This window comes from Salvia hispanica, chromosome 3 (assembly GCF_029641045.1).
Source record: "Salvia hispanica isolate PSC_SH4W2 chromosome 3, Shi_PSC_v1, whole genome shotgun sequence".
Taxonomy (NCBI): Eukaryota; Viridiplantae; Streptophyta; class Magnoliopsida; order Lamiales; family Lamiaceae; genus Salvia; species Salvia hispanica.
The window spans coordinates 55,932,084-55,956,904 of record NC_142694.1 but is presented as its reverse complement, the minus strand read 5'-3'; the positions used below and the strand labels follow the sequence as shown (position 1 = coordinate 55,956,904).

At 37.5% G+C, this 24,821-nt stretch overlaps 4 protein-coding genes across 5 annotated transcripts; 1 reads left to right on the top strand and 3 right to left on the bottom strand.

The window, feature by feature from the left end:
- The first annotated feature begins 3,964 nt into the window (after nucleotides 1–3,964).
- LOC125215765 (protein ENHANCED DISEASE RESISTANCE 2-like) lies at nucleotides 3,965–13,823 on the top strand. 2 transcript variants are annotated; one of them, XM_048117302.2, is made up of 23 exons: nucleotides 3,965–4,108; nucleotides 4,297–4,505; nucleotides 4,831–4,914; nucleotides 5,419–5,472; nucleotides 6,525–6,590; nucleotides 6,717–6,814; nucleotides 7,566–7,636; nucleotides 7,723–7,839; nucleotides 7,962–8,002; nucleotides 8,102–8,202; nucleotides 8,978–9,073; nucleotides 9,539–9,603; nucleotides 10,120–10,191; nucleotides 10,591–10,746; nucleotides 11,166–11,368; nucleotides 11,442–11,475; nucleotides 11,713–11,864; nucleotides 11,965–12,066; nucleotides 12,223–12,267; nucleotides 12,346–12,489; nucleotides 12,889–12,984; nucleotides 13,106–13,207; nucleotides 13,389–13,823. In XM_048117302.2, exons 2-23 carry the CDS (start codon nucleotides 4,362–4,364, stop codon nucleotides 13,491–13,493), a joined length of 2,148 nt encoding a protein of 715 aa, XP_047973259.1. In that variant the 5' UTR covers nucleotides 3,965–4,108; nucleotides 4,297–4,361; the 3' UTR covers nucleotides 13,494–13,823. The 2 variants fall into 2 exon arrangements, with proteins under 2 accessions (XP_047973259.1, XP_088923594.1); XM_089067468.1 differs by having other exon boundaries at nucleotides 4,251–4,505.
- Nucleotides 13,824–14,279: 456 nt separating this feature from the next.
- Nucleotides 14,280–15,773, bottom strand: LOC125210408 (UDP-glycosyltransferase 92A1-like). The gene has a single exon (XM_048109967.2). It carries the CDS (start codon nucleotides 15,771–15,773, stop codon nucleotides 14,301–14,303), a length of 1,473 nt encoding a protein of 490 aa, XP_047965924.1. The 3' UTR covers nucleotides 14,280–14,300.
- A 2,860-nt stretch (nucleotides 15,774–18,633) lies between these two features.
- LOC125214988 (UDP-glycosyltransferase 73B4-like) lies at nucleotides 18,634–20,490 on the bottom strand. The gene has a single exon (XM_048116253.2). The coding sequence runs from the start codon at nucleotides 20,369–20,371 to the stop codon at nucleotides 18,860–18,862; it is 1,512 nt and encodes a 503-aa protein (XP_047972210.2). The 5' UTR covers nucleotides 20,372–20,490; the 3' UTR covers nucleotides 18,634–18,859.
- Nucleotides 20,491–23,035: 2,545 nt separating this feature from the next.
- Nucleotides 23,036–24,821, bottom strand: LOC125210407 (UDP-glycosyltransferase 73C7-like). Its single transcript, XM_048109966.2, has one exon. The coding sequence runs from the start codon at nucleotides 24,692–24,694 to the stop codon at nucleotides 23,249–23,251; it is 1,446 nt and encodes a 481-aa protein (XP_047965923.2). The 5' UTR covers nucleotides 24,695–24,821; the 3' UTR covers nucleotides 23,036–23,248.

Here is a 24,821-nt window from a genome sequence, read left to right as displayed (position 1 = left end):
TTGGCATATTCCCATTTTCCACCCTTCATCTTCTTGTATTCCCATTTCCCACTATTCCCTCTCCAAACTCCAATGTCGTCCAATCCACCAGCTGCCACCGCTACCCCCTCTTCCTCCCCCCTCAGGCCTCAACTACTTCGACCTCGATCGCCTCAGCCCCCTCGGCAGCAACGCTGTCTATGAAAGCAGCAACGAGATGCATCGTGAAATTCAGAAATCTAAAGAGAAACATAGAGATTGAGCTATCGAGAGAGAAGCTGAGACCTCTCTTAGCTGACCGCGGCGGTGACTCATAGAGGAACTTCGTAGAGAGAGAGCCAGATGGAGGAAAGACGGCACCGGCGAAGGGCGCTGAGTTGCCATAAGAAGGAAGAAAAGATATAGCATTCTTTGAAATAAAAGAGTTTACTGAGAAGGAGAAGACCGATGGAGAGGGGAGTCAACTTCGGCTCGCACGCCGATGACGGCCTAACTGGGTAGCACCGCGGTGGAGGCGGCACAAGCGCAGCAGCAGTGACGGCGATGGAGGATCGTCGCGAGAAGACAGAGACAACATGAATTGAACAGGAGCTAGACGAGGACGGAGGCTGGACTTGAGCATCCCCGGCGGCTGAATCTGGTCGTGAGAGGGCCGATAAAGAGAAATGAAAGAGAGATGGGAACAGAGCTATGGGCAGCGGCGTGAGGTGATGGAGTCAGAGACGCCGGCGACGGCGCTGAAGCCACCGTGAATTCAGCGGAGACGGCACCGCTGCGCGGCTGTGCAGAGAGAAATCGGGCAGAGATGTGAAAATAATTTTTTAATTCCAAGTTTTAATTAAAAAATAGTGATATTTCACAGTCAATAAATCAGTTTCCAAGTCATATTTACGACTATCCACGTTGGACAATTTTACACCGGAAAATTATATTCGGGTTGGGTTGGGAAATATCAAACAAATCTAAAGTTCGTGGTTTTAAAATCCAATCTCATAATTCGTGGGAAAAACCGGATTTTGGTGAAAGTTTTTGGTTTTTAAAGGCAAAAACCCTAAAAAAAGTATTCAAATTTGTTTAGGCCAAGATATTGCATGCACATAAATTCAATAATACTAACTCAAAAGACTATCGCTAAAGCTTAAATTCAAGAACGACTCGACTATTGCTAATTTTTACCTATGGGGCGTGTTTGGTTTACCAAAAAAGACAAGGCAAGTTAGATGTCCACTACAACAGTTTGGGTTATTTGTTATTTCTGGATGACCTTTTGAATTAGGAGTAGGAAGGTAATTTATATCGAAAAAAAAATATCATAACGTATATCGCATTAAAAATATTGAAATAAAAAAAAATACAACATTGTTTTCGTACAAAATTTTTGGATATGTCAAATTACGGTATATCAAAGTTTTGTACCCTATCGAATTTCAAGTTTATTGTGCCAAAATCTATCACAATTTCAAGTTTATTATGTTTTAGTAATTTTTTAATATACCAAAATTGAGTGATCCATAACTGAATACTAGACGTCACCACGGTTCATGAACCGCCGGTTCCGGTTCAAAAAAATATGGAATCTGAACCGGCCCGCCTAACCTGAACCGGCCCGCCTAAGGTCAGGCGGTTCCGGTTCAGTCACGGTTCCAAGCCGGTTCAAAACCGGCGGTTTCCAGACGGTTCCGTGGCGGTTCCGGTTCGGACCGCCGGTTCAAAGCCGATTTTTTTTTTTTTTTTTTTTTTTTTTTTTTTTTTAAAATTTAAATTTTATTCCGGTATAGTACTAATGGTAGAGTTGTAGTTGTAGTTGTAGTTGTAGTTGTAGTCTTGTACTATCGAATAAATAAATAAAACGAGAATGACAATTGACAAATGGAGTAGAAGTCGACATTGGAGTTGGAACAATTGGAATTTTATTGAAACAATCATACAATCATACAAATTTGAACGATATGTGAATGTCGATATTACAAATACAAATGTTGAAAATTGAAATTAGAAAAGAATCAAAAGACTTAAATAAAAAAAGTTGAAGTAAAAAACAATAAATTATAAATGTAAATAGATCGTATATATATATATACTCTTAGTCGGCGAAGGAGATGTTTCTAGATAACTAAATTGAGGATACCTTTAGCAATTCAACCTTAATTGTTGAGTTTAATTTTAACCATCAACAATCATGGTAGAATTGTCAAAAGTCTCCCAGATTTAGTTTTATAGAGAAGTCTTCTTCACCGATTAGAGTATATATAAATACAATTATATAATTGTATTTGTATATGTTAAAGTTGAAACAAATTGAAAAAAAAAAGAAATAAAGGAAAAGGACTTGAGCCCAACTTAAATTTAAACCCTAAAACCTTGAAAAGCTATCGGAACCGCCGGTTTCCGGCGAACCGCCAATTACGGTTCTTGATTTTTCGCGAACCTGAACCGGCCCGCCTAAACCGCCGACTCCTATCCGGTTCCGAACCGCCGCTTCGAACGGGCCGGTTCGATTTGGTAACGTCTACTGAATACTATCTGCATACCTACTCTCTTATACTATAATAAGCTACTCATATTACTTTTTAGGATGGGTAAATCATTTTCTTCTTCTTTTTCTAAACTATAACATAATTACTTTACTTTATGATTGTCTTACAATTTATTTTATATCTTACTTTATTCTCTTTCAATTTCATTCTTAACATTATTTTAGAATTACATTTGAAGGTATTTCACACAATAAAACCATTTCAAACTTGGAGTATATTTTAATTATTAGGCTAATTTTTTTGTTGTGTTCCATTTGGAGTGATTATGGAAAGATATCTAATGTTCCTCCATTTAAAGTTGAAAATGTCGCAAAAATGATAATCACTAAAAGGATGCCAATTTAATAGAGGAATGTAATTTGCTTGTAAATACATGAGCCAGTGAGGTTTTATAATTTTTTAAACTTTTAAAATTTTCTAGAATTTTCTGAACTTTTTAAAATTTACTAGTATAATTCTTTTTAACTGTAGATGTTTTTTTTTTTAATAATTACCAAGGCTTTTTAAAATTTAAAAGATACCATTCGACTACGCCCCTTAAGTCGACACCCCTTAGATTATTGTAGATGTTTTATAAATGCAAAAGGTTTAATAAAGTTATGTTTCAATCAAGATAGATAGAGTATTATCGGGGAGTGTTATATTGCTAACTCAATACCTAATGGCTAACTACAACTAAATAATAGCCATTAGATATTCAAATTAAGGGCCTAGATCATCAACCACGAAATGTCAATACAATCAACAAAAAACATCAATAAAGCCATATGATTAATTCAATAAAATATCAATAGGGGTATTAATGTCAATTAACTACATGTTTAGTTATAACCAACTTTTAAAAGAAATCACAAAACGTTAAATTCATATAGTAACATATATCAAATTAAAGATAATTTTATAAGGATTCCAACGATATCATACATGCATATGTTCCGACGTTAAAATTTGAAAAAAAATTTGAATTTTTTTCAATTTTTTCGTAAAGCAGAAATGTCAACATACTATATAAAATATGTCAATATAATACATGTAGAATGTCAATATAAGCAATGGGTTAACATTCTTAAAACATTGTGTTGACATTCTCAAAGCATTGTGTTGATATTTTCAAAACACTATATTGACATTTTCATCTAAAACCCTAATTTGATGTTTTTTTATCTCTTTTGATTTTATTAATAAAAACGAAAATTACACGTGTCAAATTGTAGACCACACGTTTTCTAAAATCCTATAGCCTTAAATTAGTTGTAGTTAGCAATTAAGTGATTAGTTAGCAATTGATCACTCTCCAAGTATTATCAAAGTCAAATATAAGTCATGTTTATTGGTTACTAATCATAATTTGAATCATATAAATATGTTTACTTATCTATGATTAAGTGTGAAAATACAATAAATTAATTGAAAAATTGAAAAGATATTGGCACGACAAAAGCTGGCTGTATCATTTTCTATTTACGTTCACTATGCGCGCATTTATATGTTCATAATTTGGAGAAGGAGATCGTACTCCATCGCTGACAAAATTTCGTAGATGATCGCGTCAATTTCCGGTGAATGTTTTTCGGATGCATGTTCTCTATTCGGTGTGTAAAATTTCGGAACTTTAGGGGTTGTTTCCATGTCTTAAGCTTTGATTTTCTTTTCCCCACACATGTCGAAAATCATTGCTCTCTGTTTCATTAATTTTAGCATTTTAATTGTTTTCTTCTCTGGTGACTGATTCAGCTCGCACGGCGTTGTTTTAATCGGAATTGAGTTGAAATTGTTTTAGGAGGAAGATAAGTATCCAGCAATTGATTGAATTTCGAGGAAGAAATTAGTGTAAACTTCGAGAAAATGCGGAGATCGAGGGTGGTTCATGAAGGATGGATGGTGAGGTATAAACGCAGGAAGATTGGCAGATCATATTTTCACATGCGATATTTTGTGCTCGAGCCTCGATTTTTGGCCTATTACAAGAAGAAGCCCCAAGATGGCATGGTAATTGCCTTACTTTACAAATTTATTTTTCAGTGTTGATGTTCTCTTACGAAACGGGTGATCACGGGCTATTCTGATCGGTTATTCGGTCAGGGGTGCGCATGTAGTAAAGTTAGTGTTTTCACAAACATTGCAATTCAATGGGAAAGGAATTCTTAAAGTTGTAGGTTATAGTAATTCAATTGCTTATAGAATTTATACCTTTACCTTTAACTTTCATGGATGTGGGCTTTTGATACTTTAATGCTTGGTTATTGATTGGAGGAAACATATTAGTATATCTTCCAAAGTAATAATCTATTGTTTCTGTATTTAATACGGTAAGGTACCAGTGAAGACTCTTCTCATAGATGGCAACTGTAGAGTGGAGGACCAAGGAGTCAAGAGTCTCAAGCCTAACAATGATCACGTGAGCCTACACAAATGATTTTTCTCTTTGGTGTCAAGATTGTATCTTATCTTAGCATTATATTTATCCAAGAAAAGTAGTTTCAAGTTGGATTATTGTTTTATAAGATTAGAGAGGCCACAAATTCATGAACAATCACGTTGGTCTTATTTTGGTACAAATATTATTTTGGTGAGTTACATATTGGTGAAATGAGATTCGGATCTATTGAAATAATTCAAATTACTTAAGAACAAGATGTAGTGTCAAGTGGTTCTAGAGTCCGTTTCCTAAAACTTCTAGCTACCTGTACCATTTGGTAGCATTTTCCATTTTGGGTTGGGCATACTGCAGATTAGTTTTGTACTACTGAATACTTCTTTTTAGTTTCTACCTTTTATTAATCATTTTCCCACCACCTAAGGAGAGTTGTTATAGATAAAACTTATTCAACTGATGCTATCATCATACATGCTTTCTGCTAATGCATTCATATTCTGCAATAATGCTCTGGTTTTATGGCAGATGATTTACGTTCTGTCAGTTTACAACAAGAAAGATAGTTCCAATCGCATGACGGTATGTATTATAGTAGTGCAACTTTTTCTTTCAATACCAGAAGTGTTTCCCTTGCACATCTATGAGAAATTTCTTTTGAGATATAGGCTCTATCTATTTACCTTACAGCACATGTTTTAATGACCCTTATGAATGACTAGGATGATTCTTTTATCGAGGATATGAGGATCCTTTTATAAATAATTTCACATTAATGATAATTTATTTTCATGTATTGGACAAGTGTTCTAAGAGTGCAAAAGATATCAGTAGTTGACAACAAAGTATATTTCTGTAGAATATCAATGTATTGTTACCACAGTGAGAAACTTTATAAGTAGTGCCCGTAAAACATTAACTCAATAAATTATTCTAGCTAAATAGTCAAATCTTTCCAAACTATCACCATTTTCCAAATCTGTCCTGTACTGTAAACTCTGACCAATTAATCCAAATGTGAGAATTTATAAAAATCTACCCCTAAAGAAAAATTTTCAGTACTTGAAAGCTGAGTAGAACTGAATAGAATTCAGTGACAGAGGATGTTTACAAAAGAACAACTCATGTGGTGGTAATTCATGGTGCATTCCTTTAAAAAAAATGACTATGATGGTCCTAGTCATGTGGTACTCAATCTTGAAAGTAGAGTATGGCTTGCTGATTCTAGGCTTCAGTTTTCAAGCAAATCAAAGAGCGAGTTACCCATATGACTAGTGATACTGCTAGATATTGTATTAGGAACTATGAACTGTTACATGTCGAGTTCTTATTTGCAGGTCATGATACATTTGTTTTAAAAGAAATGAAAATGATGTTTCTGATTCAGATCCTGGTGAATCTTGACCCCTAATAACGCTTCATGTTTTCCTCCAAACCTTCAGTACCATATGTGAAAAAGGAGTCAATTAGATTTGCCAATCCTCTAGCAAAGTTCAGATTTTATTACACATTAGCCTGAATATTTATGTTCCTCTTATCATTTTGTATCCCTCTAATTCAATGGAAACTTTTGCTCCCTGCAAACTTTCATTTTAGGATTTATAACTGTTCACAGATTCATGTTCCTTGTTCAGATGGCATCTTACAGCATTCAGGAGGTTCACAATTGGAAAGAAAAACTTGAATCTATTATTGATCAGGTTTTTCTATTCTACATGTCACCTTCAAGTGTTAATAATTTTTTATATTTCAAATTCCATAAAGTTCATTTTTTACTTGATTTTGAACATAAAATTCTTAAATCAATGAATGTTGGTTGTATGCAGCAGCAAGGGTCAAATTCTGCCCATGGTAACAAGTACTTTTCTTTTGAGTATAGATATGGCTTGGATACTGGGAGAAATGCTTCATCATCAGACCGTGAGTAAGTATTTGTTCTCGATTCACCCAGTATGTGGGTGGCTTTTTAAGCTTGTTCATGCAGAATATTAACTTAGTTACTCTAATCTACTGCCCCATAGGTTTGCAAAAATATAATTTCCATGAAGGATTGCATGATGCTGTCTGGACTCTGGTTATATATATCAGAAGTCATAAATAACTTTAGTTATGTAACTTTGTTGCTCCGTGTCCTTCTCCCAAGAGAGAAGGGAATTGCTTTTGATTTGAACCATATTTGATTTTTCTCAGCAGTCGTGAGTGCTCCTTGATTAGTATTACAAATATATAAAATTTTCTGATTGTTGTATCTTAAATACATCTCACTTGAGGGTTTCAGGGATAGAGCTGATAGTAGGACTCAAGCCTGGAAATCTGTAAAATGGTCTTATTACATAGCAGTGGTTATGTTAGCCTGTCCAAAATCCGTAGGTCCTTGCAAACTGCCTATCTATATTGATGTCTTCAATTATATGGCCTGGGTACTCAATCAAAAATAAGTATTGTATAAATAATTCCCAAGTGATGGTCCACAATTCGTTACAATTTTCTTGTGTTATTGCCTATTTTTAGCACTCCCCCTGCAGCATTTGTTGACTTCTAGTTCTGTCCCTTCACATCTGAATGCAGTGCATTTGTTGATCTCCTAGTAAGAGGTTGTACTGTTCAAGAACTTCAATGCATGTTGGATATCTTTCGCTCAATGTGCTCAACTTTGCTTTGTGAATTCCTTTCAGTGCTGCAGAAGAAGAAGATGATGATGATGATGATGATCGTCCAGATTCTCCACACCAAACGATAGGAGATGGTTTGTTGACTACATGCTTATCTCAGCTGATATATGGCACTCATATCTTTTGTAGTAAAACTTCACTAACCATATTGATGTGGCAGGTCCCCCTGAATCTGTTTTTGACTGGACAGATGAATTAGATTCAAATTTACACATTCAGAATTTCAACAGTCAGGCCTTTACAAAAAAGTCCTGGCGCCTTCTTCAGTGCCAAAATGGTGCGTCTATGTGCCTTTAGTTTCCTTTCTGATCAATTAGAGAGATGTATACACCATAAATATGTGCCTGTGGGATGTCTGAATAATTCTTCAGTGAACTTTTCTTTGGTGCAAGTTTGCAGGGCTTCGAATTTTTGAGGAGCTTCTTGAAGTTGATTTTCTTGTAAGGACATTTTATTAATTTTCTGTAGAATGTGCTTAAATCTATTTGCTAGACAGTGGATGCGTTTGGTATATTCCTCAAGTTATTTTAATGATGTAGCCAAAGAGCTGCAGCAGACCAATGAAAGCTGTTGGGGTAGTTGAGGCTACTTGTGAAGAAACGTTTGAGCTCATAATGAGAATGGATGCTACGCGATGCGAGTAAGGTTTTCTTTATTCTCTTTCAACATTGGATTTGATCAGTCTCCTGTATGGTGTCTTTAGTTGGATGTTGAATTTTTGCCAAGAATGACATGCTTTACACTTTGTGTTCATTTCCTTTGAATACAACTTGCAATGTCTAAAATTAACTAGACCTCTCACGACTGGTGTAACAAGATGTTTAGTTGCTGCTCACTTCTTGACAATGAAAAGTAAATGCATTGAGGGTATTGGGAGCTCAAAACAAGGTTAGAATTAAGAAACTTTATGAGGTTAATTACATATACTCCTACATTTAAATTTCACCGTTGAAGTTTTCAGGCCCTATCATTTTGATGGGTACTTCTTCTTTAAATTGTCTGCTTTGTAAAAGCTCTTCAACCTCTGGAATGTAAAAAATTATGAGGTGAAACTTAAGATAGGTTTACGACAGTAATATAACTACTTTCATTAATTTTCCCAAGCATCTTAGCTTGCTCAACTCATGTCCTTCTTCTCGCTTTGCTGTTCAATCACTAAATCAGAGTAAGCTCTCAGCCCTACTCAGCCTATTAAGGGGTGAATCATTCTTTTATTTCTCTATCTCTATCTATGAATAAAATGTTACGCAAAGTCTTAATTCACAGCTTATGAAACACTGCCTCTCTCTCTCTCTCTCGCGCGCGCGCACACACACACACACATCCACATAGAGTGCAATAAAACGTAATGAAGAACTTATCGAAAACTTCGGTTTTTGATGCAGTGCTCTTTAAACAATAGTACCATTGTGCAGGTGGGATTGCAGTTTTCAGTATGGTAGCTTGGTTGAAGAGGTAGATGGACATACTGCTATTCTATATCAAAGGCTTCAGTTGGACTGGTTTTCAATGTAAAGCCTATTCTTATCATAACCATTTCATCTGTTTCTTTCTGTTTGAATATTTTTTGCTCTTTGTGCTCTTCCTTCATTAATTCTGTTTTTGTAATTTAATTATTTGACCAAGGAGCTACTAGTTAACTAAGCTTGTTTCGGGTGGCCTCATAGATGAATATGATATTTTCTTATGCTATTGCTAAATTTGTTTTTCGACACCATTCAATTTTCTTTTCTTCTCGATGTTACATTCGGAGTCTTTTGAGTTTTGACTAAAGATGGAGCATTTACATATTTTCTGTTGTTTTCTGGGATGCTCATTCTTCTCTTACTGTGTATTCTCTCCAATAGAATAGTTACTTTGTTTAACATCAAGTTTGGTTGCAGTTAATGGATGTGACTTTGAGTTCCACCCACTAGAATTAATGTCTAAGTTGTATTTGAAATTTATCATGTATTTGCTTTCCTGTAATACTACAGGTTTGTATGGCCTCGTGACCTCTGCTATGTACGCTATTGGCGTCGAAATGATGATGGGAGTTATGGTAATCTTTGAGCAATTCCATGTTATCTGCTTTTTCATTTAGTTTTGGGTTTTTGGCTTTTTAAACCAAAATCTTTTCCCGAATTCCGGTTTTTCCCATGAACTATGAGATTTGTTTTTAAAACCGCGAACTTTCATTTCGTTAGGATTTTCCCAACCCGACCCGAATAGCACATTTCCGACCCGAATAGCATAATTCAAAATGTTAAAGTTGTGTTTTGTTTATTCAAAAGTTGTCATTTGTTATGTAATAATTGTGACTGTATGTATTATTGTGCCAAATATGATCCAAGTAATCAATTTAATGACAAATAGGATTAAAATTGACACGTACACAACCGGGTTTCGTCGTTGACCCGCCGGGGGAAAATCCCAACGAAATGAAAGTTCGTGGTTTTAAAAACAAATCTCATAGTTCACGGGAAAAACCGGAATTCGGAGAAAGGTTTTGGTTTAAAAAGCCAAAAACCCTTTAGTTTTCTGAATGTATTTTTGGCCTTTTCTTTTATTTCTGCAGTTGTCTTGTTTCGTTCTAGGGAGCATGAAAGTTGTCGCCGACAACGAGGATATGTGCGGGCTCATATTGAGAGTAAATTCACTGAGATTTTCTGATAAATTGCATATTACTTTCTTTATAGTATAACCTGGAAGATAATCACATATATAGAAACCTTCACTCCCATTGTATGCAGTACCTTACCTGGACATTTTACTTTGCATGATACGCTTGCCATTGAAAGATGCAGTATTATAAATAATGCATTATCATGAAGATGCATTATTGCAATACATAAAGTGTATTATCAAAAGAAGCATGGTATACATAAAGTGATGAATATAAAAAATGCATGGTTCTACGGTATTATGGAAGGGATGGTTTCTATATGATCCTATCCCTGTATATACACAAATATTTTATTTAATATCTTTTGATTTTTGTTTCATTGCCAATTTGCCATGTTAAATGATTTTGGTTCTGCTTTTTCAGGTGGAGGGTTTAATATATCACGTCTACAGTCTCGTGATGGAAGACCTAGAACAAAGGTCCAGCATCTTATGCAAATTGATCTTAGAGGCTGGGGAGCTGGTTATTTTTCATCATTTCAGCAACACTGTCTTCTTCAAATGTTAAATAGTGTCGCTGGTAAGATGTTCGAGAACTGAGATATTAAATTATTCGTTTGGCGGTATATAGATCATATTATATTACCAATCCAGACCTCGTTAAAAGAGAGCCATATCTTTTACAGTTAAAAGTTAAGTGGTCCAAGCATGGGTCTCTTAAATCTCTTTATTAAGTCCTTAGTTAAGGTGTTGCTCTATTTATCAATTGACTATCGTCTGTTAATAATCACTGATATATTCAGTAAAAGAGCTTAAACTGTATGCATGTCGTTGCATTTGCTGCAAATATCTGAATTTTGAACTCTGTTTCACTTTCTCAAAGCTTCCATGACAGCAGACGAGGGTAACTTATACGGCCTCTTATAATTTCTTAAGCTAAAGACTCAGATTCGAATTTTGTTTGCAAGGCTATTGAGTGTTTCAAGGTTATTGTTGCAGGCTTACGAGAATATTTTTCTCAAACCGATGAAAGGGCCATAGCTCCTAGGATGCCACTTATGGTTAATATGACATCAGCTTCCGATCCTTCAAAGAAAAGTAAAAGATTTCAGTCATCTTCCTTTCGCTTCCCCAATTCTTCTAACAGGATGATGGATGAGTGCTCAGATGATGACGAAGATTTTCAGTGTGCTGATCAAGAGGTCGGTTTGCACTTCTTCTTATATGCTCTCCTTGCAGCATCGATGATTGAGTTTTGTTATCTGTATGTTACAGGTTTCTACGTCAGAGGTTAATGACAAAAGAAATGGTTGGTAATATCCTTAGTTTATGCTCCCTCTGTCCCAAACTACTTGCACCATTTCTTTTGGGCATGAGAATTAAGAAATTGATGTTTAAAGTTAAGTGGTGAGAGAATAGTAAGAGAATGAAGTAAGAGAGAGTAAAGTATGCTAGAGAGTAGCTTGGGACGGAGGGAGTATGAGTATATACATGTATAATTTAATCTCTGATAAACACACCTCCTTGCAATTTTCTGCACATATAGAATCCTCTGACGACGAACCTGAACTAGACATGAACTTTTACTTTGGCAACCTTCGCCGCGATGATCAGGAAAATGCCCGTAATTGCTGGACATTATCTGATGGGAACAACTTCAGAGTACGTGGTAAGAATTTCTGCAGCGACAAATCAAAGGTATACAATAATTTTCATATATAGCAGATACGAGCTGTTTCAGTTTAGAAAGTAGTATTATTTCTCTATTCAATCTCACATTGCTGTGCTCATATTTTAGACTGCTGGCGGTAAGCATCTTATGGATCTTGTTGCCACAGACTGGTTCAAAAGTACGAAACGAATGGATCACGTTGCCAAACGCCTTGGGTGTGCAGCACAAGTAAGTTTCAGTAACGATGACTCAATAGCTTTAAGTTCATTTGATCTATCTTATACCACATCTTAATATTTTCAAATTATTTACATTATTTTATTTGGTTCCTAATTATTGCTAACTTATGTCTTGATACAAATGATCTTTGTGCTTTCTTTTTAGGTTGCAGCAGATAGAGGACTTTTCTCTATTGTTATTAATCTCCAAGTGAGTTGATCAAGTGGTTGATCTTATTTATTGTTTATATCATATGGTTATCTGAAAAATTGACAATAAAAAGTCTAGGTACCAGCTGGATCCACACAATACAGCATGATTTTTTACTTTGTAACAAAGAATTTAGTACCAGGATCTCTCTTGCAACGGTTTGTTGATGGAGACGATGAAGCCCGCAATAGTAGACTGAAGCTTATACCATCAGTACCAAAGGTATCTTTGTCCCTGTTTCAGTTTATTTGGAGTATTAATACATCAAAAAGTTTTGATTAGCCAACATCATTTATTTCATAGAGCTAAAATATTTGTGATTACATGCGCTTTTGATAACATTATTGTAATGTAGAGGGACTTTACAGTTCTGCAAAGATGTAGTATTACATCCCGAATTGCTTTATTCAAGCTATAATCAGAAGAGTCCACCGTATTCCCCCCCTTTGTTGATCCATTGATATTTTGACTCTTGATTTGCACCCTTGAGATAAAACCGGTCATTTAGAAAATTTAGTGCATGCTGTACTTGGATGATTGTTCAGTTTAACATTCTTGTACGAAGATCAGAAGCCTGCTTTTTTCTCTTGTTAACTTCATTCTGGTCTGGAAACTTTGTAGGGCTCTTGGATCGTACGGCAGAGTGTCGGAAGCACTCCTTGTTTACTGGGAAAATCTGTTGATTGCACCTATATCCGCGGCTCCAGTTACTTGGAAGTGAGACTATTCATCCATCAATCCCTATAACACAGCAAATAAGATTATTGAGTCACGCAGGCTGAAATATCCAACAATTATTTCAACTGAGATCACTGATTATCCATTTCTATTCGTGTAGATCGACGTTGATATCGGTTCCTCTACTGTGGCAAATGGAGTACTGGGGCTTGTGATTGGCGTTATCACAACGTTGGTTGTAGACATGGCTTTTATTTTACAGGTACTTTCTTCTAAGCTAATGAATTTTATTTCATATATCCCATCTTATTCTTAAGTTTCGTTGCATGTAACTTATCTACAAATGCTATCAAGAAATGAGATAGAGAGAGAGAGAGAGAGCTGTGTTTTAGTGTGATTAAAGATATACATACTTGAGCTGTTGCATGGAAAATGAAATGCAGGGTAACACGCCGGAGGAGTTGCCAGAGCGATTAATCGGTGCCGTCAGGATTTCTCATCTAGAATTATCATCAGCACTAGAGCCCAGAGAGGAAGATGATTTTTGACTCAAATCAAGTTATAATCACCAGTTTTCAACAACACCCTGAGGCCTTCAAATATTGATTTATTGCACTTGCACCAGCTATTTAAATGATTGCTGCACTTCTCCAGAGAGCATTTTCCCATCGTTTACATTGTCATTATTCGTTAATTTTTTTTTCTCAAAATTTTCTACTACTCTCATCGGTACACGCTGGTATTAAAGAGCACGTGCTTTATGCGTGTCGACTGTAAATAGAACTTGTTTTTGATGCGTGGCATAATTTGATGGTGAATATGTAACTCCTTCAGTGATGCAACAACTTTCTTGATCTTATTATCACTATTAGTATGTACTTATCTTGGTATGTATATTGAATTAGGAGTAGTATATGAGAAGGAAATATAGTACTAGTAGGTAGGAGTAAAGGTGCTCTCACAAGAGATATTTTTACTCGGAGGTAAGACTATGCATTTTACTTTGTTTACATTGATTCTGAGGTTTAGTGAATAGAATTCGATGCAAACTGGACACACACAATCACACAATGTATGAAATGTATAGAACTGGCTACACTTGATGAACTACTTTTGGGGCCAGTTTTGTATGTGTAGAATTCGAAAAAACTAGAGAAACACATTCTAACAATTGTATAAAACGGGTAGAGCTTGCTACCCGTTATGACCAACATTTGGGGCCGTCTATGGCGGTCTGGGACCACATAAACGACCGAGTGGCAGCATGTCAAAAGAAAAACACATGCCACACCATAGGAAAAATATAACCACTCCAAAAATTCTTGTATGCTCTGTTTGATTGGTAGGAAATCAGGCTATTTGCTTATAAGCTCAACCAATGCCTTGACCGATGCAGCAGAACTTGAGGGATAACCACCCTCAAAGATACCTTTCAAGGCAGTTGCTTGATTGTGAACTTCTCCATCATCCATCAGCATGTCAATCCCTTGAATTATATTGATCTTCTTCACCATTTCCGATAGATCATCTATACCAGGAACCACGTGGCCAACACGATGATACTTGGCTATCAACTTGGCATTGTAAAACTGGTCTCCCCTGATCGGCCAGGCCAAGATTGGGGTGCCGCAAGCGATTGCCTCCACTGTCGAATTCCACCCACAGTGCGACAAGAATCCTCCCGTCGAGGGATGGCTGAGTATCGACAACTGTGGCGCCCATCCCTTTATGATAAGGCCTCTGCTCCCAACCCTTTCTTCCAAGCCACGCGGCTCGTACCCTCCTTCTTTAGAATCTGATGTGGCTTTCCCGCCAAAAAAGTTGGCAGGCGGGCTAGGACGTCCAGCTCCGGGCTGGATGACCCATATAAATGATTTCTCCGTCTCCGCCAATGCCTCCGCCAGCTCATCATACTCCTCCATGGATGGGCCCACCTCGCTACCGAACGACACGTAGATGACAGAGCCACCTGGCTTCGAGTCCAGCCATTGGATCACCTCATCTTCCGTGTAGTTAGTCTCATGCCTCGGCCTGCTATCTCGGTCATGCACAACTGAGCCAATCGATTTCCAGAACTTCCCCGGCAGCAACGGCCCCACACCGAAAACAGGCTTCTCGACTTGTCCCGTAAGGTACTTGAGAAAAGGAGATTCAAGACCTTCACAAGTGTTGATCAACAGAGCAGCAGAGCCGTCCGTCTCATCCGTCCAACTTGGCTGATGCACTATTCTCGGGGGAGCGAAGTTTGCCCCATCGCCCCTCCCACCATGCTCATGCTCTCGACGGTCCCGTCTCCTAGTATCCGAATAGCTCAGGGCCATGCTCTCGGGCAGCCCGGGAATTTTTCTTTCCGGGTCAGGCCCGATGTTATTCACACGAGCATTCCACGCAGCATACTCCATTGCAGCTCCACAGGCGCCAGAGGTGAAGAAGGACACAATAGGTATGTTGGCTTTCTTGAAAATGTATTTGCTCCAGTTCATCATTACATCCATCACCACAAACGCAGGCGGGGCATTCTCGAACCTTCGAGAGAGGAACGACTGGATGCCCTGCCCCAGCTGGTGGTGATGGTGGGAGCGTGCCGCGGACCAATCTCCATTAGAAGCATCTGGCGGCGGTGTAGCCTCTGAGTATTCGATTCGGACGAGTTCGATGGAAGGGTGGTGGTGGAGATCGGAAGGAATGTAGGAGGAGAGGTGAGAAGGGATGATGAAGAATGAGTTGCAGTTGTAAGAGGACAAATGTTTGCAGAGCTCAGCACATGGAAAAAGATGGCCTTGACCAAAAAATGGCACTATCAATACATCCTTTGTTGCACCTCCCATTTCTTACTTCTATTCATATTTTACACCATTCTTGATTGCTATTTATACACAGCGTGACAAATGCAAGTATCAATTCTATTCCAATCATTAATTAAGGAATTTTCATCTATTTTCTGTAATTAAGGAAAAATTAACGCAATTATTCCTATAAATGCACAAAATTAATGCAGTTCACCTTATTTAGAATTCATGTTCTCTCCTTTCTTACATAAAGTTTCCTATTTTCAGTGGTATTCACTCCATAATTTTCTTATATTACATCTGTGTGTAATCAATTTTTTATGCGCATTCACATAAGATTTGTAGATTCAAATAATTTCATATTATCATCTAATTAATACTATTTGGCAAATAAAAACAATAAAATCTAATGATAGCAAAGATAATAATGTTATTAATTATTAAAATCACAAATTTTGATTGAATTTGATATTTTTCGCAAACTTAAATTTGTCGCAAAAATCATGAACCTGTTAATGAGTTTCCCATGAATTTGAGAAAAATTTAAATTCATAGGAAATTTATTTGCACCTTCAGTTTATGATTTTTGATTAAACTTTAAGTTGATGAGAAATATCAAATTTTGGTCACAGTTTATGATTTATTCATTTCATATTTTTTCTTATACAGCATCAAGTATGTGTAATAAAATATTTTTATGTCTACTGCTTTAGCATAAGATTTCAGATCCATATAATAGTACTATTATTCATCTAATTATTATTATTATTTGCCAAATAATATTAAGTGTGTATATCAAATATAGTACTAATATAGTAATCAAATAAGAGACTCGGTTAGGTTAATTAATTTGCAATAGAAGAATATTACCAACTTGATCAAATCGAAACTATGTATTATGTAGTATTATGTAGTATCATCAATTTTCTTGAATGAAATTTACCTTAACATAGATACGAATCTTCTCACAATTGGAGTGAGATGTTGTAAGATATTTGTACATTGTGAAAAAGATATTTATAAAATACTTGCATTTGTATAAAATTTTGAAATAATAGTTCTATAATATCTGCTCAAATAAAAACTAACGATTCGTGCTCAAATAAATAGGAATGTAATCAAATGGTAACATCTTTGGTCAACACCAATTTTAGGTAGTTAGGATGTCAATATCAATATAAGAACAATAATGTCAACACAATGTCTCATTTAACTCCGGTTGACATTTTTTATAAAGTGAGTTGACATTCGTATGTTTTAATCCTGGTTAAGACGTTTATTTTGGATATGGAGATTAAGAAATTGTGTTAAATGGGTTAAATGATCAGGGGTGGATGTACATGTATTGGAAGAGGGGCAATTGCCCCACCTCATGTTTTCCATCCCATATATTTATATACCTATTTTAAATTAATTTCTTTTAATCTTCTACTAAAGTTGCCCCTCCTCAAAAGTGTAAAATTCCTTCACATGTAAATTTGCCCCCTATCCTACAAATTCCTGGCTCCGCCCCTGTAAATGAAAATGAAATAAAATATGAGAGATACGAGAGAGTAAGTAGGAGATGAAAAAGTAATTAGAAGTTTTGATTTTTGTAAAAAAACATGACTCAACTCAGTTAGGACATTCGAGAAAAAAATTACGACCTAACTAACTTAATTTGGACAAAGAGAGATGAAAATGACTTCATAATCTGTATTACAACTTAGCCTGACCTCTACTTTTCCCTGAAAACTTTTGCTCCCTGCAAAGTGCAAACTTTCCTTTTAGGATTCATTAACTGTTCACAGATTCACATTCCTTGTTGGTTCACAATTGCAAAGAAAAACTTGATTTCAAATACCAAGTGTTGATAATTTTTTATATCTCAAATGCCATAAAATTCCTTTTTAGTAATACTTGATTTTGAGCTTAAAATTTCTAAATCAATGCACGTTGGTTGTATTTAGCAGCAAGGGTCACATTCTGCTAATGGTAACAAGTACTACTATTCTTTTGACTTTTGAGTATAGATATGGCTTGGATAGTGGAAGAAATGCTTCATCATCAGACAATGAGTAAGTATGTGTTCTCCAATTCACCCATAGATTGCATGATGCTATCTGGTTACATATTAGTATTTCATAAGAAACTTTAGTTGTTCCGTGAGAATTCCCCATCCTTCTCCACAAGAATTGCTTTTGATTTGAACCAAATTTTCTTTTTTTGGGTTCCTTGGTTAGTAGGAGTAACAAATGTAGAAAATTTTCTGATTTTTGTTTTGCTTTTTAAGCTTCTGAGCAATTTTTGAAATTCGATTTTCAGCCTGTTTTTCTTACTTTCTTTGATCTCTCTCTCAATTATTTCTATTAGAGTTTTGAGCTAATTTAACCCCTCTCCTGATTTTCTTCTTTGTTAGTTTTCGGAGATAAGATGCATTGTTCACATTCCTCAGTTTCAGGTTTCTATACGGAGTATTGATGCGTATGTTTGTTGATTAGGTCGCTTCAGTATTCATCCTCTGGTCTTTGTTTTCTGAATAGTTAAGTACTCCATGTTTATCAGCAATTCAGCATTAGTGTGTTTACCCCTTATATGTTTCCTTTTTCCATTTTTCTCTTCAATCATCCTTGAAACTTCAATCCTTTGATATTATGGGAAAGATATTCCATGAAATCGTTGAGAATAGGTGCATATACAGGTTAATCAACTTGACTAGTTTTTCTGCAGATGTGTATTTTGGAACTTAATTTACTTCAAATTAATAAGCTATCTTCTTTTTATTTTTAGCAGTGAGATATCTACTTATTTTGACACAGTGATCCCAATAGTGTATCTCTCTATTATCTTGTCTAACGAACTGAACGCCAACCAGATGAACTACTTCTGGGGCAGTGGTATTGTAGAATTCAAAGCAAACTGGACAAACACAATCAAACAATTGTATAAATTGGGGTAGAGCTTGCTACCCTTGATTACATTCGGGGCCATCTATGGCGTCCCGGAGCCACATAAACACGATCGAGTGGCAGCACGTCAACAGATAAACACATGCTGCAACTGGTTTCTTCACACTAACCATTACAAAAATATAACCACTCCATAAATTCCTGATGTATGCTCTGTTTCATAGGTGGGAAATCAGGCTACTTCCTTATAAGCTCAACCAATGCCTTGACCGATGCAGCAGAACTTGAGGGATAACCACCCTCAAAGATACCTTTCAAGGCAGTTGCTTGATTGTGAACTTCTCCATCATCCATCACCAGGTTAATCCCTTGAATTATACTGCCCTTCTTCACCATTTCCAATTGATCATCTATACCAGGAAGCATGTGGCCAACATGATGATACTTGACCACCAGCTTGGCATTGTAAAACTGGTCTCCCCTGATTGGCCAGGCCAAGATTGGGGTGCCGCAAGCAATTGCCTCCATAGTCGAATTCCACCCACAGTGCGACAAGAATCCTCCCGTCGAGGGATGGCTGAGTATTGACAACTGCGGCGCCCATCCCTTTATGATAAGGCCTCTGTTCCCAACCCTTTCTTCCAAGCCACGCGGCTCGTACCCTCCTTCTTTAGTACTATCTGGCGTGGCTCTCCCGCCAAAAAGGCTGGCAGGTGGGCCGGGCCGTCCAGCTCCGGGCTGGATGACCCATATAAACGATTTCTCCGTCTCCGCCAGTGCCTCCGCCAGCTCATCATACTCCTCCATAGACGGTCCCACCTCGCTACCAAACGACACGTAGATGACAGAGCCACCAGGCTTCGAGTCCAGCCACTGGATCACCTCATCCTCCGTGTAGTTCGTTTCACGCCCCGGCCTGCTGTCCCGGTCATGAACAACTGAGCCGATTGACTTCCAGAACGTCCCCGGCAGCAACGGGCCCACGCCAAAAACCGGCTTCTCAGCTTGGCCTGCAAGGTACTTAAGAAAAGGGGATTCAAGACCATCACAAGTGTTGATCAACAGAGCAGTAGAGCCTTCCGTCTCATCCATCCAGCGTGTGTGCTGCCCGAATCGCGGGGGCCCGGAGTTCGCCCCATCGCTCCCCCGGCCTCCTCCTCTGCCTCTGCCTCTGCCTCTACCTCCGCCCAGCTCATGCCGCCGGCGATCCTGTCTCCTAGTATCGGAATAGCTCAGGGCCATGCTCTCGGGCATCCCAGGCAGCATTCGGGCCGGGTCAGGCCCGATGTTATCCACATGAGCTTTCCACGCAGCATGCTCCATTGCAGCTGCACAAGCGCCAGAGGTGAAGAAGGACACAATAGGTATGTTGGCCTTCTTGAAGATGTGTTTGCTCCAGTTCATCATAACATCCATCACCACGAATGCGGGCGGGGAATTCTCGAACCTTTCGGAGAGGAAGGACTCGATCCCCTGGCCCAGCTGGCGGTGATGGTGGGGCCCCGGAGCGGGCCAATCTCCATCCGTAGCATCCCGTGGCAGTGCCTCCTCCGAGGATTCGATTCGGACGACTTCGATGGAAGGATTGAGGTGGAGATCGGAGGGAATGGAGGAGGCGAGAGGAGAAGGGATGATGAAGATTGAGTTGCAGTTGTAAGAGGATATGTGTCTGCAGAGCTCAGCACATGGGAAGAGATGGCCTTGACCGAAAAATGGCACTATCAATACATCTTTTGTTGCACCTCCCATTTCTTGCTTATCCTATTTTGCACAATTCTTCATTGCTATTTATACATATGTGTTTGTGTTTTTGTGGACGCAATGAAGCATGACAAATGTGTGGAGACTTAGGGGTTAAGAGACTTGGATTGATAGAATAAGGATGAGTGAAAAGGAAGAAAACAATTTGAATAGGATTTTGTCAACTAGATTTAGACTTTTAAGCTATGAAGTCAAAAGTAACGTGTTGTTTTACGCCAAAATGTGGGGCCTAATAGATATTAAAAATTGATTGGAAAACTTGGAATAGTGGCAAAACATCTTCATGCGTATGCAATGACGTGGTCATATGTTTTCCGTTTCCATTTTTTTTCGGAAGGTTTATTTTTCATTTCTTAATATGTGCTTTTAATTTGTCCGTCTATTTGTTCTTGAAATAAAATTTTAAAGAATACGATCCTTATGAGTCATAAATGAATAATTTGCTAAGATTTTCTTAATATTTTATTAATTGATAGTAATATATTAATAAGCATGATAACTATAATAACATAAATACTATTATAGTGATAATTATGTATATTTGTTATAATTAAATATGATTCCTAATTTTAAATTATATTAATATTTTAATGAGTATAAATTTTTGATAAAAAAAACATTTAGTTATTATCATTCACAATTAATTATTATATTATAATTATTTTTAGAAGTTATTAATGAATAACATAGTAATAATAATAATACTAGTAATAATGACAATAAATAATATAATAATAAATTAATGACTATTATGTTTTTAACAAATATAATATTAAATATGATACATTATTTAAAATAATTTTAAGTATTTTAAAATTTATTAAGTAGGTATTTGTTACTCAATAATTTTTTGTTATTTTATACCATAATTATAATGCTACACCTTATTATGTGTCAAATATTACGTATATTAAGAAATGTAAAATAAAGTGAGCTAAAAAATTAGTGAAATGTTAGTTTTATATCAGTTTTATAATAAAATACGTGTGAAATGGTTTAGTGTAAATAGGGACCATTATGAAAATTTGTTTTTTTTTTCTTGAATTCTGATTAAAAATCATACAAATAACATAATTTCAAACTTAATTTATTAGCTTTCTTTCTCAGAATCTTGACAAAGAAACATTTTTTTTCCAACCACATCTCTTTGAATATACATAAAAGTGGGGGTCCACATTCCACTACCTGATTTCCTCATTTTTTTTATAAAATTAAACAATTTTTAAAAATTTTTGCCAAGTAAATTTGAGATTATAAATGGCGGACTAGGAGAAGTACTACTTTTCTTTAATTATATAGAGTATCCCTAACCCTAAATGTGAAAGTCACGGCTACAGATTTTGGCCAAATTACCATTTACCTAGATTTATCTACGATAAATGAAATAAGATCTGTAGAGATGCATTTAAACAGGATCCTATTGCTTTTTATTATCCTCTCCTTTTCATGGTGTGAGTCATTTTTTTAATTTTGGAACGTTTGAGTCATTTTCTTTTTAGCAAAAAATAGCACGTTTTTTTATCACTTTTAATTTATTCTCACTCTTTTTTGTGCTCTCTACTTTTCCCTTTCTCTTATTTTATTATTCACTGCTCCTATGCATTTCTTTCTTAATCTTCGCGTGGAAGGAGTATTTTTTTCAGAGAAACTTTGCTTTCATATTGATCTGCAGTGTTAAAAACCACAACAAAAGCTGCTATGAATTAAAACGCAGCCAAATACCCACCAAACGCAAGACTTTGTCACAATCCCTTCATTTCCTTTTTTCATTTGCTATTTTAAATTTTAGTTGAATTACCATTACAGAAAAAAGAAACAAACTGGAATACAAGTTACTACTGTATAAGCTTTTTTAGCTGTGAATTTAAAAGTCCTAAATAAATACTCCCTCCGTCCCCGATTAAGAGTCACACTTGCATTTTTACACTCGTTTTATAAAAATGATAATAAATCGTTAAAGTTAAAAAATGGTAAAATAAGAGAGAGAATAATGTAAAGAAGACTTTTCTCTACCTTATTCTCTATCTTATTTTACTATTTATCGACTTTAACTATTTATTATCATTTTTACAAAACGAGTGCAGAAATGCAAGTGTGACTGTTAATCGGGGACGTAGGGAGTAGTAAAGATCAATTATACGTATTAAATTATTTACTTAATTGGTTTGATAGTGTTCTTCAATGTTTAAATAAAATGAAGTATCCAAAACTAAAAACTAAAATAGAGAAGAGAAAAAGGAAATGAATGGGATTTTGTCAGTTTCATACGTTTAATGTGCAAATAGCTGCGATTTGACTTTTGACCACAGCAGCTTGTGCTGTGGAAAACTGCAGTGGTTTTTAACACTGCGGAGTATCTGTCAAGGTGGGATCCTCTACTGTTCGTCACAATATAATAAAATAATATATATTTATTTGATTAATTTAATTTAATTTATTTGATTATTTTATTTTATTTTTATGTAAAAGGGGCTACTTTATATTTGTGTACATCAGAGGATCCCTATCTGTGCCCTTCATATTTTAGTGCATCAGTGCCACTCTGTTATACTCAGTCTAGTCTACAACTGTACATAAAAATAGTAAATCCATCTCATAAATCATAATCTCATATTTATGTTAAGTAGAAAACAGTGGGCTAGTTTGGTCGCATAGTCCCCAAAAATAAACCCCCCAATGCTTTTCTTTTAACTCCCCATTGTTCAGTTTACAGTGTTCAAAGTAGCATATGCACACTTTGGTAGCAAACATGTAGTATAACAATCACAAAACATATAGAAGTTGCTACACTTGATAAAATTCATGTGCTACAACTCAAATTCACTCAAAAATTCTGATTCAATACATTGTAATTTGTAAACAAGTCTAGTTTTTGGTTACAAGCTGAACCAATGCCTCCAAAGCAGCAGCAGAAGTTGAGGGATAACCACCCTCAAATATCCCTCTCAACGCCATTGCTCTCTCCCTAACTTCCTCATCATCCATCACTGCCTTAATCCCTCTAAGCACATCAATCTTCTTCACCATTATCGATTCCTCGTCACTAATCTCAACCTTCGATCCAACATTCAAATACTTAGCCACCAAATTCGCACCATAAAACTGGTCTCCCCTAATCGGCCATCCCAAGATCGGGACGCCGCAGCATATGGCCTCCACGGTCGAGTTCCACCCACAGTGCGACAAAAACCCTCCCGTCGAGGGATGGCTCAGTATCGACAGCTGCGGGGCCCATCCCTTTATTATGAGCCCTCTATCCCCAACCGTTTCCTCCAAGCCACGTGGCTCGTACCCTCCCTCCTCCTCTTCCGAGTCCGGGGCCGAGGCGGCTTTCCCGCCAAACATGTTGGCGGGCGGGCCGGGCTTTCCGGCCCCGGGCTGGATCACCCAAATAAACGATTTGTCCGTCTCCGCCAGCGCCTCCGCCAGCTCGTTGTACTCGGCCACGGACGGGCCCACCTCGCTGCCGAACGACACGTAGATGACCGAGCCACGTGGCTTCGAGTCCAGCCACTGGATCACCTCGTCTTCCGTGTAGTTCGTTTCCCGGCCCGGCCTGCTGTCCCCGTCGCGCACAACCGACCCGATCGATCTCCAGAACGAGTCCGACAGCAGCGGCCCGACTCCGAATACGGGCTTTCCGGCCTGGCCCGAGAGATACTCGAGAAACGGAGCTTCAAGACCATCACAAGTGTTGGTGATCAGGGCCACTGAGTCCTCAGTCTGATCCATCCACCGCCCGAGCGGGCCCGACCTGGGCGGGCCCATGTTCGGGCCGAGAATCAGGCCCCTGGGCCTGCCGCCGGCCCGATCTTTTCTCCGGCGATTCTGTCTTTTGACATCCATATCGCTCATGGCGATGGAATCGGGAAGTCCGGGAAGTGTTCGGGCCGGGCCGTCGGCTTCGGCCTTGGATGCGGCGAACTCCATGATGGTGGCGCAGGCGCCGGAGGTGAAGAAGGAGACGATGGGGATGTTGAATTTCTTGAAAATGGGCTTGGTCCAGCTCATCAAGACGTCGATGACGACGAAAGCGGGCCGAGCATTGTGGTAGGTTGTGGAGAGGAAGGATTCGATGCCGGGGCCGAGGGAATCGGAAGCGGTATCGAGTGGTAATGGTGGGATTTGGAAGACATGGACGGAAGGGTGGCGGTGGAGATCGGAGGGGATGGAGGAGGAGAGATGGGAGGGGATGATGAGGATTGATTTGCGGTTGTGTGAGGAGAGGCGTTTGCAGAGCTCGGAGCAGGGGAAGAGATGGCCTTGTCCGAAAAAGGGGAGGACCAAAATATCTGTTGATGCTCCTTCCATTTCTTGATTTTTAGAGCTTTGTTTGGATTCTTGATTGCTATATATGCGTGCGTGTGTAAAATTATTGAATTGGATTGAGATATGTTGGTGATAGTAGGACGAGTGAGAGGGAAGGAAAGATTGGGAC

Bases quoted from the DNA above. Each gene is read 5' to 3' on its own strand.
- LOC125210408 (XM_048109967.2), bottom strand. From the start codon at position 15,773: ATGGGAGGTGCAACAAAGGATGTATTGATAGTGCCATTTTTTGGTCAA.
- LOC125210407 (XM_048109966.2), bottom strand. From the start codon at position 24,694: ATGGAAGGAGCATCAACAGATATTTTGGTCCTCCCCTTTTTCGGACAA.
- LOC125215765 (XM_048117302.2), top strand. From the start codon at position 4,362: ATGCGGAGATCGAGGGTGGTTCATGAAGGATGGATGGTGAGGTATAAA. The intron at 5,473-6,524 runs GTATGTATTATA...TTCCTTGTTCAG, and splicing joins ATAGTTCCAATCGCATGACG to ATGGCATCTTACAGCATTCA. The intron at 12,268-12,345 runs GTGAGTTGATCA...TAAAAAGTCTAG, and splicing joins CTATTGTTATTAATCTCCAA to GTACCAGCTGGATCCACACA.
- LOC125214988 (XM_048116253.2), bottom strand. From the start codon at position 20,371: ATGGGAGGTGCAACAAAAGATGTATTGATAGTGCCATTTTTCGGTCAA.